Here is a 25,807-nt window from a genome sequence, read left to right on the forward strand (position 1 = left end):
GAACACTAAAATAAGTGTGAATTGGGGAAGAAGACAAGAGAATTAAAAAGGAAAAAAGGGGTGAAAATTATGTGAAATCACCAACAAACTCACCACCGCCCGAAGCCCCAAGCAAGATAAAACGGGATGAAAAGATATGCTCCAAACTGCTAATTGTTAAAAAAAAATAAAAAAAATTGAGTTTCCATGTGGCAAAAAATTGAATAAAAACAATAACTTGGCGACAGTCCCCAGGCTAAAAAAATAAAAAAAGGACTCAAAGCTTGCCAGAAAGGAGAGTTGAAAACCTGCTGACTTATTGAAACCAGACTTCCGTGACTCTAAGAAGTTTCAATAATTACAGACATTGAGTGTATAGCCTCAGAGGAAGAGAACGCTCTAGAAGGGAAAGGTTAAAGAAGGAATTGTGAGACAACACCGCCACCTATAGGAAGGGGAAAAAAACTAAGATCTTTCGAAGATTTTACTCTACAATAGAAGACTAGGGCTTGATATGCCCAATATAAACAAGAAATCAACAAACCCAACTACAACAACAACCAGTTTAAGCAGCACCAGAAGAAACTCAACATAGGAATTTGAAATGAATGTAGATATGAAGGAATTAATACTGGGTTTGAAAAAAGACTTATCAGAAATGAGGAAAGAACTGAGTGACAACGCCAAGTCCACCGATCAAAAATTGGACATGATGGGAAAGAAGATAGAAGAATTGAATGAAAAGGCAAAGAGTACTGATCAAAAACTGGACAGTATGGGCATAAAAATGGAGGAAAATATTAAGAGGGTGGCGGATTTGACAGTTAATGTAAATGACCTAAAGGAAAAAAATTTGGAGGTGACACAAGCGGTTCAAGACTTAAAGGGTAAGACGACAACTCTAGAGGAAGGGGTAAGGAAAATTCAGAAAGAAAGTAGAGAGCGGAAGGGAGAGACAGATAAGGCAAAGAAAGAATTAACAGAAATGAAAAACACACATGAAGCTGTTCTGGATGCTATTGCAATGATTGAAATGCACAGAAGGGAGAAGGAGTTAAGGTTTAGATCAGTGCCAGAAGATCAAGATGAGCAGATAGAACAGAAAATAATTTCAGAACTAGCAAAATGGTTGGGAAAAGACCAGCAGGAAATGACACAAAACATTGAAAGAGTGTATAGATCAAAATTAGCCCTTGCTAGAGCAAACAAATGGCCAGGGGATTGTCTAGTAACATTTAGAAACATGGAAACTAGAGATTTAGTCTTACAGACTTGCAGCAAGAAAAAATTAAAGATCCAAGGGGTAGAAATTATAATTCATAAAATCATCCCAGTTAGGCTGTTGAAAAAAAGAGACAAATATAAGCCATTGGTGGAAGCATTAAGAGAGAATTCAATAGTCCATAGATGGAGATTCCCAGAGGGAATATCCTTTTTTTACAAAGGGAAGAGACGAAATTTCAATACTTGGGATGATGCTGACAAGTTTTGGCGAACATATAAAGATAAGCTAGGAGGGAAAAGACAATTGGGCGGAAGGGCGGAGGAGGAGGAAAACCTCTCAGAGAAAGAGGAAGAATAGAATAAGACAACCGGAAAGATTTAAAGATAATAGAAATTATTGTATTTTACTTGTAATAAAGCAAATGTTTTTTTAAAGACTCTGCAAATACCCAATCAATAAAGCAACAATGGATTTAAAAATAGTCACCTGGAACGTTAATGGTTTAAATGAAAAAACTAAAAGAAATAAAGTAGAACATGTGCTTTTGAAACAAAAACTCGATTTAATATGCCTTCAGGAAACACATGTGGCAGAAAATCATGTAAGAATTCTGTCCAATAAGAAATTAGGTATGGACTTTGTTTCCTCGGACAAAAATAAGAAAAGAGGAGTAGTAATTTACGCTAAACAAAAATTAGAACCAAAATTGATCTATAAAGACACACAAGGTAGGACAGTTGTAATAGAGGTGACAGTTCAAGGAGAAAAAATAATCGTGATTGGAATATATGCCCCAAATGAAAGGAAAAGTGAATTCTATCAAAATTTGGAGACTAAATTAATAGAAAATGTGGGTGAAAAAATAATTTTATTAGGGGATCAAAATGGAGTGACAGCACCAGAGCTAGATCGATCAGTTAAAACCGGGGAAAAAAAACAAATGAAATTACCAAATACTTTCTTCAAGCTAATAGAAACTTTTGGTTTAGAGGATGCATGGAGAAGTAAAAATCCATTTCAAAGAGAATATACCTTCTTTTCTTATCCGAAAAATTCAGCAGGAAGAATAGACACCATCTGGGTAACAAAAGAACTGACCTTAAAAATCTTTAAAGCCGAAATTCAACCAAAAACGCTTTCAGACCACAACGCAGTTATGGTCTGGCTAAAAGGGAATAGGGAAGCTCCAACAAGATGGAGGCTAAATGAATTTCTCCTAAAAAATGAACAGATTATACAAAAAGCAAAAGAAACACTAAAAGAATATTTTAAACTTAACATGTCAGAAGAAGTGGATATAGAAACTGTTTGGGATGCCAGCAAGGCTGTATTAAGAGGGTACTTTATACAACAAAACACAATTCAGAGAAAAGAAAAAGAAAAAAAGAAACAAGAGGTAATAGAACAAATTAGAAAAAATGAAAAGGACCTTTATAATAAACCAGATAGCGTAGAGTTAAAGAGAAACATCAAATTACTCCAATCCCAATATTCAATGTTATTAAGTGAGGAAATGGAGTGGAAACTAAAACTAATGAAACAAAGATATTTTGAAGGAGCCAATAAGCCTGGAAAGATCTTGGCATGGCAACTGAAAAAAAAAGAGAATGAAAGAATAATAAATAAATTAAAAAATAATGGGGAAATTATAAATGACCCTAAAGAAATTGAAAAATGCTTTGGTGAATTCTATAATGAATTATATAAGGAAGAGAAAGAAACTTTAGAAGAGATAAGACATTATCTAGAGCAAAATGGGCTCCCAAAACTAAAAAAAGAACAGAGAGAAATACTAAACGCCCCAATTACTACACGGGAAATTCAAATGGCTATAAAAAATACAAAAGTAGGAAAATCTCCAGGCCCAGATGGTTTGTCATCACTTTATTATAAAAAATTAGAGGAGGTATTGATAGAGCCTTTGAAAAATGTAATGAATAACATACAACAAAAAGGGAAAATGCCAAACTCTTGGAAAGAAAGCTACATTACAATTATACCTAAACAAGGGAAAGATATTTTAGATATTTCTAATTATAGACCTATAGCTCTTCTAAATAATGACTACAAGCTGTATACGAGTATACTGGCAGAGAGGACCAAAAAGGTCCTCAATGAATTAATACACAGGGACCAATCAGGCTTCTTACCAGGGAGACATATCTATAATAACACAAGAAATATAATCAATATATTGGAATATTTAGATTTGCGGATAGAGAAACCGGCTGCCTTAATGGCGGTCGATGCCGAAAAGGCCTTCGACAGGGTCTCCTGGAAATTTATGAAAGAATTAATGCACCATATGGAATTTGGAGAACAGTACAATAACAACATCAAAGCAATATATACAAAACAAACAGCAAAAATCATAATAAACGGAAGGGTGTCTCAAAAATGCGAAATTAACAAAGGAGTAAGACAGGGGTGTCCACTATCCCCACTAATTTTTATATTAGCCCTGGAAGTATTATGTCAAAAAATAAGAAATGAAGAAGAGATTAAAGGGATAATTTTAGGGAAAAATAAATATAAGATTAAATCATTCGCAGATGACATTATAATTACTACGGAACAGCCTAAAGAAAGCTTGAATAAAGTATTAGAAGTAATGAAAGAGTATGGGAAAGTCTCGGGATTTAAATTAAATTTAGGAAAAACAAAGCTATTAAAAATTTATCAAAGGAAGAACAATTGAATATAGAAAAAGCAACAAATTTAAAGATATATTCGAAAATAAAATATCTGGGGATCTGGATCACTCCAAAAAACTTAAACCTATTTGAAGATAATTATCGGAAAACTTGGGGGGAAATAAAAAAGGATTTAGAACTGTGGAATAGACTTCACCTCTCCTTTCTGGGGCGCATATCTGCAATTAAATTAAATGTGTTACCAAAATTACTCTTCTTATTTCAAACAATTCCAATCATACGAAAATTAGAATTTTTAGATAATTGGCAAAAAGAATTATCAAGATTTATATGGTCCGGGAAAAGACCCAGACTAAAGCATAAAGTATTAATCGATACTAAGGAAAGGGGGGGGTTCGGGCTCCCGGATCTAAAAATTTATTTTGAGGCGGTGTGCTTCGTATGGTTAAAGGAATGGTTCATTCTGAAAAATACAGAACTTTTAGATTTGGAGGGGCATGACACCCGATTTGGGTGGCATGCCTACCTAAATTATGAGAAATGCAAGTCCCACACAGGATTTAATAATCATATAATAAGATATCCTTTACTAAAAACATGGGGGAAATATAAAAAATACTTAGAACCAAAAACCCCAAAATGGATATCCCCAACGGAAGCAACAGCGGTCAAGAAAAGAAACATGAACGGATGCTGGACAACATATAACAACATATTAATAGAAAAGGATGAGCAAATAACAATTAAAAAATATGAAGAAGTTAAAAAATATTTCACAACATGGTTGGAGTACCATCAAATTTATAACTTATTCATAAAGGATAAGAAATTAGGATTCGAGAAAAAACCATCAAAATTAGAAGTCAACTTAATAAATAATAATAACAAAATTATATCAAAAATGTACAAATTATTACTGGATTACCACGTAATGGAGGAGGCTGTAAAAAGCAATATGATAAAGTGGGCGCAAGATATTGGGCGACCCATTATGTTGGCAGACTGGGAACAACTATGGAGGGTTAACATGAATTTTACAGCGAGTTATACTATTAAAGAAAACATGCTCAAAGTCCAGCATCGGTGGTACTTGACCCCTTATAGACTATCAAAAATATATAAAAATGCATCAAGCACCTGTTGGAGGTGTGGGGCAAACAAGGGTGACCTTTTTCACATGTGGTGGGCCTGCCAAAAGATCAAAACATTTTGGAACCAAATCTATGAGGAAATTAAGAAAATGCTAGGAACAACCTTTGTTAAGAAGCCGGAAGCGTTTATTTTAAGTATAATTGGAAACGAAATTCCAACGGCAATGAAAGAACTATTTTTATATGCAACCGCAGCCGCTAGGTTATTGATAGCAAAAAGCTGGAAGGAGACTGAAGCCCCCACTTTGACGGATTGGCAGAGTAAATTACAAGAATTGGCAGAAATGGCCCTATTAACAAACAACCTGAAAGGCAAATCGCAAAAAAACTTCTCAGAAAATTGGATAAAATATAAATTATACGTTCAAAACTATACTAAAGGTGCACTGAATTTGGTAATAATTGATTAAACAGAAAGAAAGGGGAAAGAAAAATTGAATTTATATATATGGTTTTTGATGCATGAAGAAAAATGAACGTATTAGACATGTATAATAGAGAAATATACTGGGTGTAGTACGTTCGCATAAGTTTAAGAATACATTAGAAAATGGCAGGAAGGAGTTAACATTTATAGTTTCGATGATTCTTATTGATCTTTCTCTCTCTCTTCTTGTTCTGAAATTGTTGTATATATATATAACATACATATTGTACGATATGGAAAGAGGGTAACAGAGGGGAGGGAGGGATGATGGTAAGGGAAGGTTTAGAAAGAAAGAGGGGAGGGGGGAGGGGGAAGGGGTATTTTTTTATTCGCATAGATATGCATAGATATAGGCAATGGTCATGATTTATAAGATTGGATGTTTTTGTCTTACACTGTTGCCGTCTATGCCTCTGTTCTATGTTATGTTTTAAATTGATTAATAAACTTGATTTTTTAAATTGAAAAAAAAAAAAGAAGCTGTGGTCTGGAACACAGCAGGTTGAGACACATCTAGTTGCTCAGCAACAATTCGTAAAACTGCTGCAGTGCCCAAACGTTCGACTCAATAACGCAAGATGAGCGCCGCAACCCCAGAGTCTATCATGACTGGACCTAATGGTCAGGGGTCCCTTTACCTTTACCTTTAAGGACTGGTTTACACATTGCCTTCATTTCATGTCATGTCATTCCATTCCATTTCACTTTTAATTTGTAGACCACCTTTCTATACTGTGGTTTTGCAACAACCAAGTATACAGCAAAGATCACACACCTTTTAATAATCTGATCCAATACAAAAAGTCATGATAAAAATTGGACTTTACAATAAAAATATCAAATAAAGTAATATGCAATAATAAAAGGTAAAGGGGCCCCTGATCATCAGGTCATCAGGTCTAGTCGTGTCCGACTCTGGGGTTGCGGCGCTCATCTCGCTCTATAGGCCGAGGGAGGCAACGTTTGTCCGCAGACAGCTTCCGTGTCATGTGGCCAGCATGACAAAGCTGCTTCTGGCGAACCAGAGCAGCGCACGGAAACGCCATTTACCTTCCCGCCGGAGCGGTCCCTATTTATCTACTTGCACTTTGATGTGCTTTCGAACTGCTAGGTGGGCAGGAGCTGGGACCGAGCAACGGGAGCTCACCCTATTGCAGGGATTCGAACCGCCAACCTTCTGATCAGCAAGCCCTAGACTCTGTGGTTTAACCTACAGCGCCACCTGTATTATTGCATAATGTATGCAATAATACATTAGAATATAATAGTACACGGTAAAATTAACTCAACATACCAGCAAATAATAATTAAACAAAAATTCACTCTTAGCAATTCCATTGAATAATTTGTTGTTGTTTAGTCGTGTCCAACTCTTCGTGACCCCATGGACCATAGCACGCCAGGCACTCCTGTCTTCCTTTAAATAAAAAAAAAATTATTAGATTTTATAAAAACATTTTAAAAAACATAACACATTAACAATATAACACTACAGAACATAAAAATATAAAACAACAAAAACAATAAACACATTTCATCTTATATCATCTTTTGAATCATTGTCTCTTTTGCTTCCCCAAGTCCCCTCTATCTGATTTTCATTTTAAAATCATCTGTAACAGTTTCTAGCTCATTACTTTTTAAATTCATCATCATATTTTTCTTAATTCATCTTAATCTCAATCTTATATTTATAACTCAATTTCCTGCTTTATAATCTTTTCCTTTTTTCCCTAATGCCTTAACTTCGGTATTTCCCTAGATGGTCAGTCTTTTATTACTCAGAAATAATTCCCTAAATATACTTTGAATTTTTTCCAATCTTCCTCCATTCTCTCATCCGCCTGGTCTCAGAGTCTTCCTGTCAATTCTGCTAATTCCATAAAGTCCAACATTTTCATTTGCCATTCTTGTAGAGAGGGCAATTCTTCTTTCTTCCAGTATCTCGCAAGTAAAATCCTCGCAGCTGTGGTGGCGTGCATAAACAAGTTGACATCTTTTTTTGGGATTTCTTCCCCGACTATTCCAAGTAAAAAGGCCTCTGGTTTTTTCAAAAATGTATTTTTGTATATCATTTCATTATAAATCATTTCCCAGAAGCCTTTTATCTTGGGGCATGTCCACCACATATGATAGAATGAGCCTATTTCCTCTTTACATTTCCAACACTTGTTATCACCCTTATGATACATTTTCGCTAATTTAACCGGTGTCAGATACCACCTATACATCATTTTCATTAAATTCTCCTTCAATACAGTACATGCCGTGAATTTCATACCCTTCTTCCACAACTTTTCCCAATCTGACATCATAACATTGTGACCCAAATCTTTGGCCCATTCAATCATAACCGTTTTTGTTTGCTCATCCTTCAAATGCCACTCTAACAATAAATTATACATTCTGGACAAATTTTTACTGTTTGCCTCTATTAGTTCTATTTCCAATTTTGATTTCTCTGTTTGAAATCCAACTTTTTTATCTATTTTAAATGCTTCATTTATCTGTACATACTGAAACCAATCACTTATCTTCTCCTTCAATTGTTCATATGGCTTTAGAGTTCCGGTTCCGCCTGCAGGAATGGCTGACCCTTTTTCCATCCCTCCGACCTTCATAAGGAACTTGGCGGTTGCTAGGGGAGTAAATGGCAACCTCCCCACCTCTCCGGGGGTTACGGAGAGGGGCCGCAGGCCCGCGGATGCCCCTAAACCCACCCCGACTGTTCAAGGGGTGGGGGGGCCAGGGCTGAAAGCACTTATGGAGGAGCGGAACTCCCCAGACGCCTACCTGTGTGGCGGGATCTCCATGATTAAAGAAGATAATTGGGCTTAAATTCATGGACGCGCTTCAAAAAGGAAGGGCAGAACCTCTGTTTATTGCCAAGGAATTTTCGCTGCTGAGTGTGAGGAGTGAGGGAGTATATCATCGGCAAGAAAGATTGATTGGGACCCCACGAGAAGGGAAGTGAGTCTTTGTTATTTTTTTCATACACTCTACGAGTTATATCATACCTTCCCGGACGTGATGTCCTGTTTGTTTGGAACAAATGAGAAATGGAACTTAACTGTGTGAGTTGGACTTTATAAAACTATCAATATTATATGGTTAGAAGTTGTAAAACTGTTGAAGAGAGGGCCCCCCCTCCAACTGGACAATCGGAGTGCGGCTGGAAGCGTTTGGATTTATGAGGTGTGACGCACTTGGAATTTGAACAGCGATCTGAAGTTAAGTTCAGCTATAGGGCAAGGAGAGCTATAAATTTATTAAGAGTCTGTACATAATGTGACAGCTGTGCCTATGCCCAGAAAAGCTGTAAATTTTACTATGATCGTCTGCAAAATAACGTCGAGAAGAAAACGAAAGTGATTTGAGCTCTTTAAGATGGCGCTGTTTTGTGTTGAAAGATCGGCGCAAGAGGAAAGCACTCCAGACAAAGAGGATTTATGGGGATTTATGGGGAGGCCGGACTGATTAAAACTCACACAGGAGAATGAATATATGGGAAATCTCGTTTGATGCTTATTTCAGCGGCGGTGGAAAAATTGGATGAAAGAAGAAAATATTTTAGTGACTGCAGGGGAAGATTGTGACTATCATGGATTTTGAATGATTATTTGGACTTTAGAACAAAGACGGCAATAAACAGTTGCGAGAAAACCCCAATTTTTGAAGCATGGGAACTCCAAAATTTTATAAGATTTGGCATAATATTCGGCTTAATAGATATGGATTTGTATAATTTGGAATAATGGATGTGATATAGTTGTGTTTTAATTGGAAAATTAATAAAAATAGATTGTAAAAAAAAAATTGTTCATATGGCTTTAACTTAAATTGATTTCCCACCTCAATCAAGATGTCTGTATTTCAGCCTGGTTACAGGTAGGTAGCCGTGTTGGTCTGGATCGAAGTAAAATAAAAAAATTCCTTCAGTAGCACCTTAAAGACCAACTAAGTTTTTATTTTGGTATGAGCTTTCGTGTGCATGTGCACACGAAAGCTCATACCAAAATAAAAACTTAGTTGGTCTTTAAGGTGCTACTGAAGGAATTTTTTTATTGTATTTCAGCCTGTTCTCGTCCATATTTGTCCTTTTAGGTTTCTTCGCCTCGAGAGGCGAAATCCATCTGGGAGTTTTCCTTTCTAACAAGTCTTTATATCTTATCCATACATTAAACAATGATTTCCTAATTATATGATTTTTGAAGCCTTTATGGGCCTTAACCTTGTCATACCATAAATATGCATGCCTACCAAATGCATTATCATGACCCTCCAGATCTAACACATCAGCATTGTTTAGTAAAAACCATTCCTTCAACCACCTCCTCCCGCAGTTTGGCCAAACTCATGTTCGTAGCTTCGAGAATAATTGAATAATTACTAAAGTATAATCAATAAAAATAATCATCTCACAGTGCATAAAATACCACGGTACATACAAATATAAAACACTAACACAGTGAATAATGCTAAATAATATGCTAAAAGTTTAAATACAATATAACTATAATAAAACAATTACCCAATACAATAAAAGCCCCAGTGTAAACTAACGGAAAAAACACTTGAAACTGTCAGATGTCTAGTATGATGTTATGCTGGTTCTTTCCATTTAGTGCTTTCTTGCAAGTTTTGGGGGTAATTTTATAGAATAATGTTTGCATTTTTTGTGTTAATGTGTTTTTATTGTAAACTGCATAGAGAGTTTTATTAAGCGGTATAAAAAAGAAATTATAAATCAGTAAGCGTACTTCCTCGCTACTGTGGCTTGGGGCCACTTTGGAGCTGAGCTGATCAGTCCATCTCTCTCCTACTTACTGTAGTATATTCCACCCTCCCCTAAAGTGAGCTATTTAAGTAGAGGCATTAAGCAACAGAGGTCAGGAGGTTAATTAAACCTGCAAAGGACTGAAATCGTATTACTCTTAAAAAGCAGAGCTGAGCAAATGGCTAATGGCAAGGCGGCCTTTGTGTTGCTGATGGGAGATCACACAAGCACACAAAGCCAACATAGAGGTGGGTTTTCTCTTAATCCGTTCTGGACGTCCATTCTTAAACCAAAGCATTCTTAAACCAAGGCGTGCTTTCCCATAGCAGCAAGGGACTCATTTTACAAATGGAATACAGTACACTCAACATGTTCTGCTTCCAAGGCAAAGTTCACAAACCAAAACACCTACCATACTTCTGGGTTTGCAGTGTTCTTAATCCAAGTTGTTCATAAACTAAGCTGTTCTTAAACCAAGGTACCACTGTATATCTCAGTGAAAGGTAGGTATGATTAAATGCTTGCAACTTTCAAAATTAGCTCTCATTGGTGGTTTTTGTAGATCAACGTGGTTTAGAAGAAGCCACTACCCAAATGGGAACCTAGGGTTTTTTGGCAGTAATTGGGGTGGTAGTGCTACATTCTTAGCATATGACTTTTAAACCAAATTTCTCCCTGAAGGTTTTATTAAACAATATATACCATTGTGTTTGGGGGCTTTACAACCTGCTCTGGCCCGATATTTGCTTGCAATAATATATTAAAAGTCCAGTGCCTCGCTGCGATAAGCCAAGTTATAGGGAACCAGGCAGAGGGCCTTCTCAGTATTTGCACCTGCCCTGTGGAATGCCCTCCCACCAGATGTCAAAGAGAAAAACAACTACCAGACTTTTAGAAGACATCTGAAGGCAGCCCTGTTTAGGGAAGCTTTTAATGTTTGACGGACTATTGTATTTTAATATTTTGTTGGAAGTCTCCCAGAGTGCCTGGGAAACCCAGCCAGATGGACAGGGTATAAGTAATAATAATAATAATAATAATAATAATAATAATTTATTATTATTATTATTATTATTATTATTATTATTATTATTATTATTATTATTATTATTACTGTTACTATATATATTGACTGGCCACCTATTAAAAATCTGCTTCCTAGCAACCACAGTTTATCTCACATTAAAATGTCTAGCAACATTTGTAGAGGTACTCATTCTTCAGCTCTGGTGGGCACCCAGTAAAGCACTTTCACATTTGAGAAATTGCTGTGGAGGACTTATCCACAGTACAAAAATGCATCTTTTTTGCTTTCTTTCTCACAATCCTAAAACCTTCCAATGTTGTGTTATAATGCTTGCATGCTTTGTTGCATATAAATGCATGGAGAGGAAATTTCTGAAGAGTGAGAAGTAAAGAAAGGTTCATAGAGAGCTGAGTTTTAAAACCTCGTGACACACATCCTGCCAAGTCTAACCCTCCTCCAAGATTGCTATATTTGGCAGTGGGGCGGTTTCTGGATACTGGGAAAGGGGAAAGCTGTCGGATAAGGCCTGAGAGTTACTTTCTGTTTGCCTATCCTACTCTGGTTTGGAAACACACAGTTTATATATGCAGTAGAGTACTCCCAGTCTAGAAGGTGATAATGGGACAAAGGAGTGGATATGTTTCCCACCCCCCACCCCCCAGTGTGTAGATTCCAAGTTCTTTGGTGTATAAATATTAATAACGAACGTGACTGTACCTCAGTAAAAAGATCTTTCATTTCTTCTAGATAATATTCATGCCCAGGGTTAAGTCAATATCTAGAACAGCTTCCCACCCTTTCTTAACCACTTCATTCATCCTGATGTAGTCTGTGTAAATCAAAAACTTGCATGTATTTCACATCAAGGTGGTGATCCAGTAAAATATATTATTATCTTCTTTTTTTGTATCTTTGTGATTCTCATCACTGCCCCTCCCCTTCACTAACTTACTAGTGATGTGAAGCGTTTTTCTGCTTTACAGAAAGAGTGAGCAGAGAATAATTTTGATGGAGAGCACAAAAAGAATCATGTAAATGCACTTTGAGGATGATTTATTGCTAATGGTCGAAAACCCAAAAGAAAGCATCGCCAAGGCTATAGAAAAATTGGAAAACTTTGGAAAGGTTTCAGGTTTTGCTTTGAATAAGGAGAAAATGAGACTTATGGTTAAAAACATGGGAGATCAGGAGAACTGGTAGAAAAAATTTAACTACAAATTGTAAAAAAAAAAGTTACCGTATATACTGGCGTATTAGACGGCTTTTGAACCCAGGAAATTTTTTTCAAAAGTTGGGGGCCCGTCTTATACGCTGGGTCCAAGAATCTGCGGTCACCGCATACGGTGGGGGGAGCTCAAAAACGGCCGCATCCCCACTGTATGCAGTGACCATATGAACGCAAAGAAGCGTGCTCGGGAGGGGGCTGCTCCCCGCCAGGGAGAATGGCTCCCTCATGGCTTTGTCACCTGGATCAGCGCAGAGATACAGTTTTGTGTATTTCATTGGTGTCAAGCTGCTGCCTCTTCTCTTTTTGTCAGCGCAAAGCAAAGGGATCTCTCCGTCTCTCTCTCTCTCTCTCCGCTCTCTCTTTCACTGCTGCTCAGCGTCTTTCGCTGGCTGTGTGAGCCTCCGATGTCTCTGCCCCTCTATCGCTATCCTCTCTATGGTTTCTTTCCCCCCTTTTGCTCGATTTCTCTGCCTCCCTCTCCTCTCCCTCTCCCTCTCCCTCTCCCTGGCTTCTATTCCCCTTTTGCTCACTGAGCCAGCCTCGTTGTCTCTCTCTCCGCTCTCTCTTTCAATGCTGCTCAGCGTCTTTCGCTGGCTGTGTGAGCCTCCGATGTCTCTGCCCCTCTATCGCTATCCTCTCTATGGTTTCTTTCCCCCCTTTTGCTCGATTTCTCTGCTTCTCTATCTCTCCTCTCTCTGGCTTCTTTCCCCCTCTCAATAACTAAGCAAACAAACAAACAAACAAACCACCATTTCCCCGGCTGCAGACTTGAGTGCTGGAGAAGACAGCCTCCCCTCCCCTCCCCGCCAAAAAAGGGCTGGAGTACATCCCAAATTCTATATTTTAACTTGAAAAGTAAGGGGTCGTCTTATACGCCCAGTCGCCTTATACGCCAGCATATACGGTAAATATTTATGAATTCAAATAACAATGAAAAATATAAATTTGTTAAAAGATAATTATAAAAAATTGGGAAGAAATAAAAAGAGAAATGGAAATTTGGACAAGATTGAATTTAACACTTTGGGGTAGGATTTCGGCTATTAAAATGAATATCTTACTAAAAACTCCTGTTCCTTTTTCAAATGATCCCCATAATAGGTAAAGAAGAATGTTTTAAAAAATGGAAATCGGACCTAATAAAATTTATTTGGCAAGGTAAAAAGCCACGGATCAAACATAAATTATTAACAGACATAAAAGAGTGGGGTGGCTTTGGACTTCCAGACCTGAGAATATATTATGATGCTGCATGTTTTAGTTGGATCAGAGATTGGATTACACTAGATAATAATGATATTTTAGACTTAGAGGGATGGAACAACAAATATGGCTGGCATGCCTATCAAAGTTACAGCAAAGTGGCGGTGCATAAAGAATTTCTAAGTCATGTAATCATTTGTTATATAAGGTCTGGGTAAGGAGGAACAAGGCCAATTAAAATTAAGACCATACAAAGAGGTGACGCAATATTGCACCACATGGCTACAATATCACCAAATTGCCCAAATATTTAATCAGGACAAAATAATAGGATTTGAAAAAGAAGAATCAAAATTACAAAAAGCATTGCTACAAAATTTGAAAAAGAGTATATCCAAAATGTATAATCTATTATTAGAATGGGAGTTAAAGGATGAAGAAGTAAAAGAAGTTCTGATTAAATGGGCATGTGATATAGGTTACACAATTCAGCTGGATCATTGGGAGAAATTATGGAAATGTGATATTAAATTTACGGCATGTTGTACAATCAGAGGAAATTTGATGAAAATGATGTACCAATGGTACTTAACTCCGATAAAATTGGCAAAAATTTATAAATCAAAATCAAATACCTGTTGGAGATGCAAGAAAGAAATAGGAACAATGTTTCACATGTGGTGGGAATGCCGACCTATTAAATTTTTTTGGAATGAAATATATGAAGAAATCAAAAAGATGTTTAAAATATCTTTTAGTAAAAAACTGGAGGCATTCCTTTTAGGTATAATTACAAACAATATTCCTGGCAATCAAAGGGAAGTATTCCTCTATGCGGCAACAGCTGCCAGTATGCTCATAGCAAAAAACTGGAAAGGGGGGGAAATCCCATCAATAAAAGTATGGCAAATTAAACTTTGTGAATATATAAATTTGGCAAGATTCACACCATGCTTAAGGGGTCAGTCGGACCAAAAATTAGCAAAAGAATGGGATTGTGTTAAAGAATATATGAAAAAACATTGTTCTGGAGTAAGTATATCGGTATGTAATGAGTGAAGTTTTGCGGAGCTAAAGAAATTGAAAAACGATGCAAAAGGTATAAAGATAGAGGTAATTTACATTAGACACAACAATTCAGAAAGATTAAAAATTTTGAGGTCTCAAAACAGACGAAGGAAGTCAATATGTATATATGAACGTAAAGATTATTATGATGGCATGGTTTTCTTTGTAGGTTTTTTCTTTTTTGTTTCTGTTTGTTTTGCTTTGTGTTTGTTTGTTTGTTTGCTTGCTTGCTTGCTTGCTTGCTTGTTTGTATTTTATGTTTGTAATTTTTGTTGTAATTTTGCATTGAAAGTTAAAATTCAAAAGAAAAGGAAAGGAAAGAATTATGCAAATGCACAATGGTTTTGCCAGGTTCATGGAATATGGAGTTGTGGAATCCTGTTCTAGCTGAGGAATGCTCTGAGGAATTCCAACCTCACTGTTGGCAAGAAGAAGCTGCATCCTCATCGTCATCAGTTCATTGCAGCTCTGGGGTGTGTAACTAAACAATGCCTGCAGAGTCTCTAAGCTGCTCTAGCTTGCCTAAAAGGGCATTCCTACTGAGCTTTTAGGCAGCTTTCAGTGCTGTTTTTAGTCCTTGAAATATCCTTGGAAAGTTTGCATGGATTTCTTAACCCAAAGAGATCTGCCTATCCCTGGAGATACAACGCAAATGAACCCTATCATAAACCACCTGAGAGCATACGGATGCATTTAAATTAATGACTAGAGCATCCTTGCTGTTTCTCGATTTTCATACTTGTTGAAGCTTTTCTGAGGGATTAGGTGTAGGATAGATTTCTAGTACTGTATCCAGGTGCATTTAGGGCAGGCATCCCCAAACTTTGGCCCTCCAGATGTTTTGGCCTACAACTCCCATGATCTCTTGCTAACAGGACCAGTGGTCAGGGATTATGGGAATTGTAGTCCAAAACATCTGGAGGGCCAAAGTTTGGGGATGCCTGATTTAGGGAGAGAAGATGCAGATATAAATCCCAGAAAAAAGGAATGCGTTCAAAAGGAAGTAGTGTTACCAACGTGTTGCAGTTGTGGTCTGTATCGTAAATGCTGCATAGCGTTTTAAGAGATTAAAGGAAGGGCTGTTCGTGTGCCATAGCACTGCAGGAGCACAGAAAAGGTGCAGAATGGGTTCCAGTTTCCTGAGATTTTTCCACTTTCAAATTTAAGAGTGGCTAGCCCTTAAACAGAGAAGATGTATTTGAAAATGGATGGGCAGTGCTTGCTGAAAACTCAATACAGTCAAGTGTTCCACAAAGACAGCCTACATTTTAGTTGCATCCAAGTGCCATTCAGTGATAAAGGCAAGAGTCCTGCAAGGGTCTGAGTACATCATATCTCTGTCTGCCTCTCTTTTCATCCCCAACCACATTTAAAATCTCTGTTTTATTCTTGCTATGTGGTGTTCATACTACTATTTTTTTATTAGTTTTACTTTACTTTTTTAATTTAACTGCATTTTTAACAAAACGTGTCAGTATTGACAAGGATTGTTTGAGCTCATAAATATTGCTATTAGACATAATGTGTGAAATAGTGTGATAGAATTCATTGCCATTATTTTAAACAGTAAAGTGATTTTGCTGTTTGTAGTAAGTGTGTCTCTTAATTCTAGTTGTCATATAATAAGGAATTAACCCTAATAGAGAAACAACACATATTTGATTATTTGCTGTTATTCCAAGAATCAAATCTTTGTTACCGTTCTAGTAGATGAGTGCTTTAGGTATTTGACTGGTCAAATCGCTACATATTTTTTGACTGGTCAAATGTTAAATCCTATTCCACTTTTAATTTTTCAGGGCTGAGCCCAGGCACTGGAAACAGGCTACAAGACCAAATATGCCAATTATTGCTAAACAATTTGGGAGGAGAATCTCATGTGCATGACCCAATGTTTAGTTATTTGTATGTATGTGTTTGTTAACAGAATATTCTCCTTCCTGGATGTGGTCACGCTATGCCGTTGCGCTCAGGTCTCCAGGGTAAGAATGTTTGCAAACTAGTACTGGTAAGGTTTTAATTGCTTGTCCCTTGGGCACCTCCAGTTTGTAATCATATCGCAAAGCCAAGAAAGTGTCCACTTGAAGGAATATTTCAACAGGGGCCCCATTTGCGCTATATATTTAAAGCATACCACTTTAAAAAATCATTGCTTCCCTCCTTCCCGGCAACTTTTGTTTGTCAAGGGTGCTGAAAACTGTTATTCTTCCCCCGCAGAGCTACCGGTGTCATAGTGGTTTCACATTCAATTCCTCTTCCCAAAGAACTCTGGGAATTGTAGCTCCGTGAAGGGAATAGGAATTTTTCATCCTATCAACTCTCAACACCATTTACAAACTACCCAGGGTTCTTTGGGAGAAGCCATAACTGTAAAAAGTGGTACAATACTGCTTTAATTGTACAAGTGCAGAGACATAGAATGCACATCCTCCCCACAGGTTGTATTCCCCACCCCCACCCCTTTTTTTTTACTTTTCTTTTCTTGTAATATTACCAGCTGAGGTCTGTCTTAGTTTCGACCAGCGAAGTCTAACTGGGTGGATTTTTACTATTTTGAGATTTTCAAATAGCCTAGGATAGAGATTCACAAAGAGATGTTACATGTTTCTGCCAACTGCCCTATACTGAATAATGGGGTAAAAGGTTATCACCATAGCAAAAGGGAAGGTCCCTAACCTGTCAAATATATGTATATTCCAGCGTATAAGACGACTGGGCATATAAGACAACCCCCAACTTTTCCAGTTAAAATAGAGTGTTTGGGATATACTCGCCGTAAGAAATACGATCCGGCGTATAAGACGACCCCCGACTTTTGAGAAGATTTTCCTGGGTTAAAAAGTAGTCTTAGACGCAGGAATATGCAGTAATTATTTTCCTGTTACCTCTCTCGGACGCAAACACTGGCATGTCTCTTGATTGTGGAAAATGTCCTTTGCAACTACTCGTGCCTCCATAGGCCTATGTACCACTTAGACAATTTGTTTTTTTAGAGGGTGCTAGCACCTGTACTAAGGCGGACCCAGACAATCATGTCATTCACTGCAAAGTATGGCACCGTAGCCTGAGCATTTGAGTGTAATCACTAGGTGTGGCTGTTTCAGAATTGTGGAAGACCCAACTGTCTGTGGTTCTTTAAAGAGAAAGAAATGGCAGCCAGAACAAACAATGATTTAAGCATTCTCTCAGCAGTTCTGTTGCCAAACTGAAAATCATTTGTTCATGGTTGGGGCCTTTCACGCATGGGTTTGCTAGAAGCATCCCACTGGAAGCTGCACCTCATTAAGGGCCAGCTGCTTTGATGTCAAGTTTAAATCAACCCCAAGTTTTGCTTTATATTTCCGCCATATTTTCCCACATTTTACATTCTTTTCTCTGTCTTCTCCCTTTTCACTGCAGGCGTGGAATGTCCTGGCCCTGGATGGCAGCAACTGGCAACGCATTGACCTGTTTGATTTCCAGAGGGACATAGAGGTATAATTAAGTGGTGTGCAGAAGCAATTTCTCTAGTTAAACTGTAATTACAACACTATGTAAGATCAGTAATAAACTGTGTAATCTTTTGCATCTTTCCCCAGAGCTAGGATTGTTAATTTCTAGTTTCTAGCTCCAGGGTTTCAGATACTGAAACTGTGCTAACTTATTTTACCGGTATGCACATAGGTTTGTGGATATGTGAACTCTCACCTGTGTGCAAAGACATGGATCCCTAACTTGTTAATATTTTTAGTGGGGAAAGATCCAGGGGTGGTAACATCCCATTTAGCAGATCTGGGCAATTAGTTCATTGGTCACTTGCAAGAATAATGCACCATTAGGATGGGTGAGACAGCGTATTTTGGGTGGTGGGCTTTTTGGAGTACTTCTAAGGGCAGCATATTGTAAAATATTTGGGTTAAAAAACAAACAAACACCCATTTGGTAAGGATGCCATTTGGATTTCCTTCCTCGGGCACCAAAATATTTTGGTCCATTTCTAGTTGCACAAAATCTATTCTTTATGTGATAACCATTGCTGTGGAAAGAACCTGTTCTGTTTCCTTGGGGCTCTTAGCCACATTAGTGGCTTCCAAGTGGAAGAACCCTAGCTCAGTGGTGGAACATCTGCCCTGCATACAGAGGGACCCAGGTTCAGACCCCGGCACCTCAAATACCCCAAGTAGGGCTGTCTGAAATCCTGGAGTGCCGCAGCCAGTCCATGTAGAGTAGACAGTACTGACCTAGATGGACCAATGGTCTGATATGGGATAAGGCAGCTCCCTGTTTTCTCATGTAGTCAAATTTCCCATTGCAGCAGTCAGATCCGTGTCATCGGATATGACTTAGGAACTTTTGGCATGAATTTTAAAGCTATACTGTTCATACCAGGAGCGTCTCCACCTCCATTGTTCTGCCCGGACACTGAGGTCCAGTGCCGAGGGCCTTCTGGCAGTTCCCTCGCTGCAAGAAGCCAAGTTACAGGGAACCAAGCAGAGGGCCTTCTCGGTAGTGGCACCCGCCCTGTGGAACGCCCTCCCACCAGATGTCAAAGAGAAAAACAACTACCAGACTTTTAGAGGACATCTGAAGGCAGCCCTGTTTAGGGAAGCTTTCAATGTTTAATAAATTATTGTATTTTAATATTTCTGTTGGAAGCCGCCCAGAGTGGCTGGGGAAACCCAGCCAGATGGACAGGGTATAAATAATTTATTATTATTATTATTATTATTATTATTATCTTTGAACTTCTCCAATATTATTGTGGCTCAGTGACAGGACCCCATGCACGGCTGGCTAATGGTTTTCTGTCATGCTGATGGCTCCTGTCAGCTCATATTTTGTTAAGTAAAATAGTTGTCTGTGGGCTGTCTTTTGCCAGCGCAAACTGGGAAAAGAGTATATTGCAGCAAACAACCATGTATGTGGCTTGAATGATGGCGTGTCAAATCATGATTTGTGCCTGTAGGTTCAGATGACCAATTTGCCACAAGCAAAGAAGAATCTGAGCAGCACACAGGGATTGTGTGACCTTGCCCTAGATTCAGCTTATTATGGACCAAGTACATATAGATTTTAGACATTCTACAGAACGCAGGTTTCTGGAATACAGAATTTAAATGCACAAGTTTAAGGAGGATTTGAGGGTATCAACCGGGAAGGAGTGGGTTAAGCAGGGGGAGTTCATGCTTTTACTAAAGAAATGAGAAAGTTATTTACCACATGGAAAGTTAAGCAAAGCTAATTACTCTGGAAGGTCACATCAATTGAATTCTCTTCCTGGTCTTTTTACAGGGGCGTGTAGTGGAGAATATTTCTAAAAGATGTGGGGGTTTCTTACGAAAGCTGAGCCTTCGTGGATGCCTAGGTGTGGGAGACAACGCATTAAGGTAGAGAGGTCAAGTGCTTTGCCACTGAAAAAGCACAAATAATTTTATTTTTCTATCCAGCGGAGAACCCGAACATGTAGGGTGGGGCAGTGAGCCACTTTCAAATGAGGTTATAGCATTTCCAAAATAATTGGCTCCTGTATTGATATCACACTTAGGTGGTCCCATTTCTATCAGTTTAGAAAATGGGCCTACCAAAAATAGTGGGGGTTGTGCATACTTGCATAACTTTTCGGTTATATAGAAGTATATTAATTCACAAATTAAAATAATTTTTAATAAATGGAATGAATTTATAAGAACCCATTAAGAGTGACTTTCAGGTCCTACAGAGCATGGGGAGCATCAATTGAAAGAAAATAATGAGGAAATGTATGGGAAACATATTACTGTATTTGCCTGCTTGAGTCCATAACAATTTATAGTGTCCTAGAACTGGGGATTACCATTGAAAGGATGTGTGCCATGAGGTTAAAAGAAACCCCTCTCTTATATGAAAGAGGTTTCAAGAGAGAAAAGAAAACATGTCCTCTTTTCTGTTTTCCACCCTTCTGGCTTATCTTTCTTTTAGCTAAATGGCATAAATAAAGCATTCAAGTTAATGGCTGGCAGCTAACCCCAAACCTCAGCTGTTTAGCACTGTGTAGTGCAGTGGGAAAATATTTGAGTAAGGACAAGAAACACTCCCTTTTCATTTTCTCCTGAAAATCCCTATCCTCATGAGCCACCAACTTTCACGTTTGCACCCTTGGTAGGTTCTACAGTTGCTGGATCACAGTCCATTGAACAGAATTACAGAACAGAAGTGGGTGTCTGCAGTGAAATGTTGCAGCGTACTCTCAGTCCCTGAGTCTGGATTGAGGAAACCTGTGTTCAAATTCTAGTTTAGGTCTTCTTCAATCAATCAATCAAACATTTTATTTGCATGCCGCCTTTCCAAAGTTTTAACCATGCTCAAGGCAACTTACAACGTATAAAAGATTATGTAACTACAGATGTTACAAAAGTAGCCATGAACAATAAACAAAACATCTTTGTTCTTTGCTTCTCATTTTCTCCACCCATTTCTTTATTTTAAGTATTCTCTTTTGCTTCTTTTTCAATATCTTTATGTTGGGGATACAAAGTCCACCTGTTTTCTGGGGGTTATACCATTTTCTTTTATTAATTCTAGGCTTCTTATCCCATTACAAAATGTATTAATCATACTTTGCCAACCCTTTATCTCTGTCTCCAATATCTTAATTGGTAACATTCTAAATAAAAAAATTATACTAGACAAAATTTTCATTTTAATTATCGCTATTCTTCCAAACCATGAAAGATTATTTTTTATATATATTCCTCTAGCTTTCCCTTAATTTCCCTCTTTAATTTGTTAAGATTCTCTTGTTCTAAAAATTTTAAATTTCTTGTTATACTTATTCTCAAGTATTTTATTGCATTTCTTAATTTTATATCTATTTTTATTTCCTTCAAGACTATTTATTTTTCCTCTTCATTGTAGTTAAATATCATCAACTCTTATTTGAACCAATTAATTTGCGACCCTGTTATTTCTCCAATTTTTTCCAAATGTTCCTCTATTACCTTCATATTTTCCAACATTTTCGATTATTAGCAAGGTGTCATCTGCAAATAAGTTAATTTTTTTCTTTTCCATTATTGCATATTCCGTTTATATTTCCATCTTCTCTAATTACATTGGCCAGAGTTTCAATTACCAATACAAGTAAAATTGGGAAAGGGGGCAGACTTTCCTTGTACCTTGGGCTAGTGTTATTTGTTCTGTTACACTATTGTTCACTACGACATATGCCTTGTTCCTCAGATATAATTGACTGATTAATCCCTTAAATCACTGTCCAAATCCTAAGCTTTCTATAATCATTTTTAACGCCAGCCATTCTACATAGTCAAAAGCCTTTAAAATATCCAATGCTTCAGTTTATTTCTTCTTCTTATATCTATTTTATTCAACACCCTTCCTATTAAACTAAACATCTGTCTTCCTGCCACAAAGCCACATTGGTTTTTATTCATATATTTATAAATAAAATTATTCATCCTTTTTCCCATTATTGTGGTCAATATTTTAGCATCTTGATTTATTAGGGAAATCGGCCTATACGATCCTGGGTCCTTCAAATCTTTTCCTGGTTTTGGAATTAAGATAATTATTGATTGTTCCCATGATGGAGGGATCCTCCCACCCTCTATTACTGAATTATATAATACTTTTAATTTAGAAACCAATATATTTTTAAATACTTTACAATATTCCGTTCCCAATCCATCTGCTCCTGGGGCTCCCCCCCTTTTAGTTTCCCTATAACTTCCTCTATTTCCTTTTCTGATCACGTTGCTTCTAAAGTCCTATGGAAATGTAGTATAGAACAATCCAAGATGCATGTTGCCCAGACCACTTCCAAAACCTTCCAGAAAGACATGGACTTGCTGAGTATCATGGGACCGGACTAGAGCTTGTCCCAGGGCTTTGCAGAGCTCTGCTACCAGAGGCAAGAGGAGTGCATGCTTTATCAGCTTGACCGCTCAGGGCCCTTACCTGACAGGTGAACTGTTAGATAATGGTTTGCCTGTGAATGTGCAGGGATTGCTCCTACTTCCTTAGTGTGAGCTTGAGCAACAAGCCCCATGATCTCTGGCTAAGGATTGTAGCTTGTTTGGTCAGGGCTCTATGCCTGGGATTGTGGTTTGTTGCACCAGCCCTGCACAAGGGGAAGAATGAAGCAAGAGGCACCCCTGTGTTCACAGTAAACCATTGATTGTGGCTCACCATAATCTGTGCCTTCACAGTGCCTTCACTTCATAAGTGCCTTCACAGGAAGGATCATTGTAAGGATGATGAGATAAAGACTGTGAAGAATTAAAATAGGATATAGTGTTCTGGTACTTTTGTTACTTGAAATGCGGGCTATCCAAACGTTTGCTGGAGGTGTGGAGGAAACGATGGAAATCTATTTCACATGTGGTGGACTTGTGAAATTATTAAGAAATTCTGGAATAAAATTCATGACGAGATTCAAAAGATAATGGGGAGAAATATCCCCCAAAGACCAGAGATTTTCCTACTAAGCATAACATTTCAAACAGAGATTCCATCACAATCAAAAGAGATTTTGTCATATTCTTTAGCAGCGGCTCGCCTGGTTATTGCCAAAAGATGGAAAGAAAGAGAGGCCCCAAAAATTACAGAGTGGCAAAACAAATTGCAGGAAATGTCCGAAATGGCACAACTAACAAATAGTTTGAGAGGAAAAGTTAAGGAAGAATTTGTTAAAAGATGGGATAGATACAAGAAATATGTTAAAAAATATACGGAAGATAAAATCACTATGATAGCGTTTGAGTGAACTGTTAATGATATAGGTTGATTTAATAGATACTTGGAGACTTAAAGAATTAGAATGTGAAAAGATACCAAAAGTAGAAACAGCATTGATTGTACATACATTTGACATTGAAAGAACAAAAGGCAAGCTGCTGGAGGTAACAGGAAGTCCAGAGGTTTATTTATTCAATTATTTATATATTATCTTTTTTATTGTTAGTGTTTTTGTGTGTGTTTTTTTTCTTTTTTCACATTATTTTCTTTCTTTCTTTCTATTTTTTGTTTCTTTCTATGTGATGTATAGAAAATGTTTACAAAATTGTTGCTGAATTGAAAAAATAAAGAAATATTATGGAGGGGGGGAAATGAAATGCGGGCTATGTGCATTGCACTTTTTCTGGTACATTGCATGGTGGCAGCAAAGATTCTCCTTCAAGGAAAGAGAGCAGAATGTTGGCAGCACAGCTATAAAACAGTTAATCTTTCTCTCCTCCTAGTGCTCAGAGAGGAGGAGGTGTTCTTGTTGTTAACAGTTAGGTTTTCATCTCTTCCTCCTAGGCGCTCAGGCCAGTTTTTATGGCTTCCCTCAATTCTCTCGAGAACCCTGTGAGGTAGGCTGGACAGTGACTGGCCCATGGTCACCCAATGAGCATCGTAGCTGAACGGGGATTTGAATCCTGGTCTCCCAGTCCCAGTCCAACATTTAACATGTGTGCGCTGGGGTTTCTCTTTATGCTGGACCTTCTTCCAGGCAATGTTAGAAAGCAGTTTGGAGATCTAGCAAGGGGAGCTAGTGCATGTACTTACCTGCCTGGCACTTGCACACCTATAGGCTACAGCTAGTGTACATGGATGGTATGTATGTATGTAGAGCCTTGTCTTCTGTAGTTGGCAGTGGGAGATCCACATGTACATTACCATCTTGACCACAGCCAGCACATGAAATAGATTGTGAATGGTGTTTTCTTTTTTTTCTTTTTAAACTGGATATCGTCCCTAAATATTCTCAAAGTATTACTTAAAAAAACCCAACCAACCCCAAATCTGCATTATTTGCCCCTCAGTGTGTCAGACCTTTTAAATGTCAGGTGCCACTGATTTAAAATTTATGTCATTAAAAGTCTGAAAAGCACTGTACTTTTTTCTGTCACAAAGGATATTCGCACAGAACTGCAGAAATATTGAAGTGCTGAACTTGAATGGCTGCACCAAGATTACAGATGCGTAAGTGGCATTTATTTCAGCTCTCCGTGGTATTTCTTTAGCTCTTTTTAATCACTTTCCCCCATTTTCTTGGTCGCGCGTTTTATTGCTTGAATGCTGTCAGAGTATATTCGTTCTTATTGTGAATGGGTAGATAGAAAGGGGAAATTGTCAAGGGACCCCTGTCCCACTGTAGGGGGCGACATCTGGTGCGCAGCAAGCCCTTCCTTACCTTTGCATCACCTGCACCAAACCTGCAGTGGTCCCCTGTGCGTATATCAGACAGCCAAGGGATCAGAGGCTAAGCTTGGAGGGCACATGGTTAGGCTGGGCCAGATGTGCTGAGCATCTGATCTCTCTCATTTACTACACCCAAATATATATATATAAAATTTTAATATAAACTGTAGAACATTGTGTCGTCTTAATAATGATATGTAGTTAAAAAGAAAAATCCAAATTAAGAAGAATATTGAGAATCTTAAGTGTGCTTTTAAACAAATAGATTTCAGTCAACTACAATGAAAATGAGGAACCCATTCTGATATAAGCACATGATCACTAAACTTCTTCTACTTAAAAAAATAAAAGACTGAGCAATGAACCTATGTGTGTCCTATTCTCTTCCAGGACATGTACTAGCCTTAGTAAGTTCTGCTCCAAACTCCGACATCTTGATCTAGCTTCCTGCACTTCAATAACCAACCTGTCCCTCAAAGCACTGAGGTGAGTGTAGCTCTTATCCATCCTGATGTAAAAATATCACATTTCTTTGTGATGGAATCCCCTGCTTCATTTTACCATGCTCTGGGCCAGCTCATGGTGTCAATGGTATAGCAGCTGACCAGAATTGGAACAGGGGTGGATGGGTGGGGTAGAGGCACACCTTGTTCTTTCTTAGTCTGACTTGGGGCATTCTAGGAAGGCTGGGCATAAGATGACAATCAGTACAACCTTGGGCTGTTTTCTGGTCCCATAGGGTCAGAGTCAGAGGAAAAGAATGAGCTTCCCAATTAGTCGTGGACCAGGGATGAGCTTCCCAATTAGTCATGGCCCAGAGATGAGCTTCCCAATTAGTCGTGGACCAGGGATGCCACAGAAGGCTGACATCCAAGAAATAGAATGGTCTTTCCTTGCCATTGATTCA

The 25,807-nt window shown here is 37.9% G+C and overlaps 1 protein-coding gene across 4 annotated transcripts in view; it reads left to right on the plus strand.

Moving 5' to 3' along the window:
• FBXL20 (F-box and leucine rich repeat protein 20) overlaps positions 1-25,807 on the plus strand; it is an 83,093-nt gene that overhangs the window by 37,533 nt on the left and 19,753 nt on the right. For 3 of the 4 annotated variants that reach the window (XM_088656279.1, XM_035136440.3, XM_035136443.3), the window contains 5 exons: positions 16,667-16,721; positions 18,139-18,213; positions 20,011-20,105; positions 24,613-24,681; positions 25,291-25,386. In XM_088656279.1, coding sequence (XP_088512405.1) covers positions 16,667-16,721; positions 18,139-18,213; positions 20,011-20,105; positions 24,613-24,681; positions 25,291-25,386 — 390 coding nt within the window. Of the gene's footprint in view, positions 1-16,666; positions 16,722-18,138; positions 18,214-20,010; positions 20,106-24,018; positions 24,069-24,612; positions 24,682-25,290; positions 25,387-25,807 lie in introns of those variants that run through there. The other variant, XM_088656280.1, reaches the window with a different exon arrangement.

The sequence above is a fragment of the Zootoca vivipara genome, chromosome 12, assembly GCF_965207765.1.
Source record: "Zootoca vivipara chromosome 12, rZooViv2.hap1.1, whole genome shotgun sequence".
NCBI classification, from domain to species: domain Eukaryota; kingdom Metazoa; phylum Chordata; class Lepidosauria; order Squamata; family Lacertidae; genus Zootoca; species Zootoca vivipara.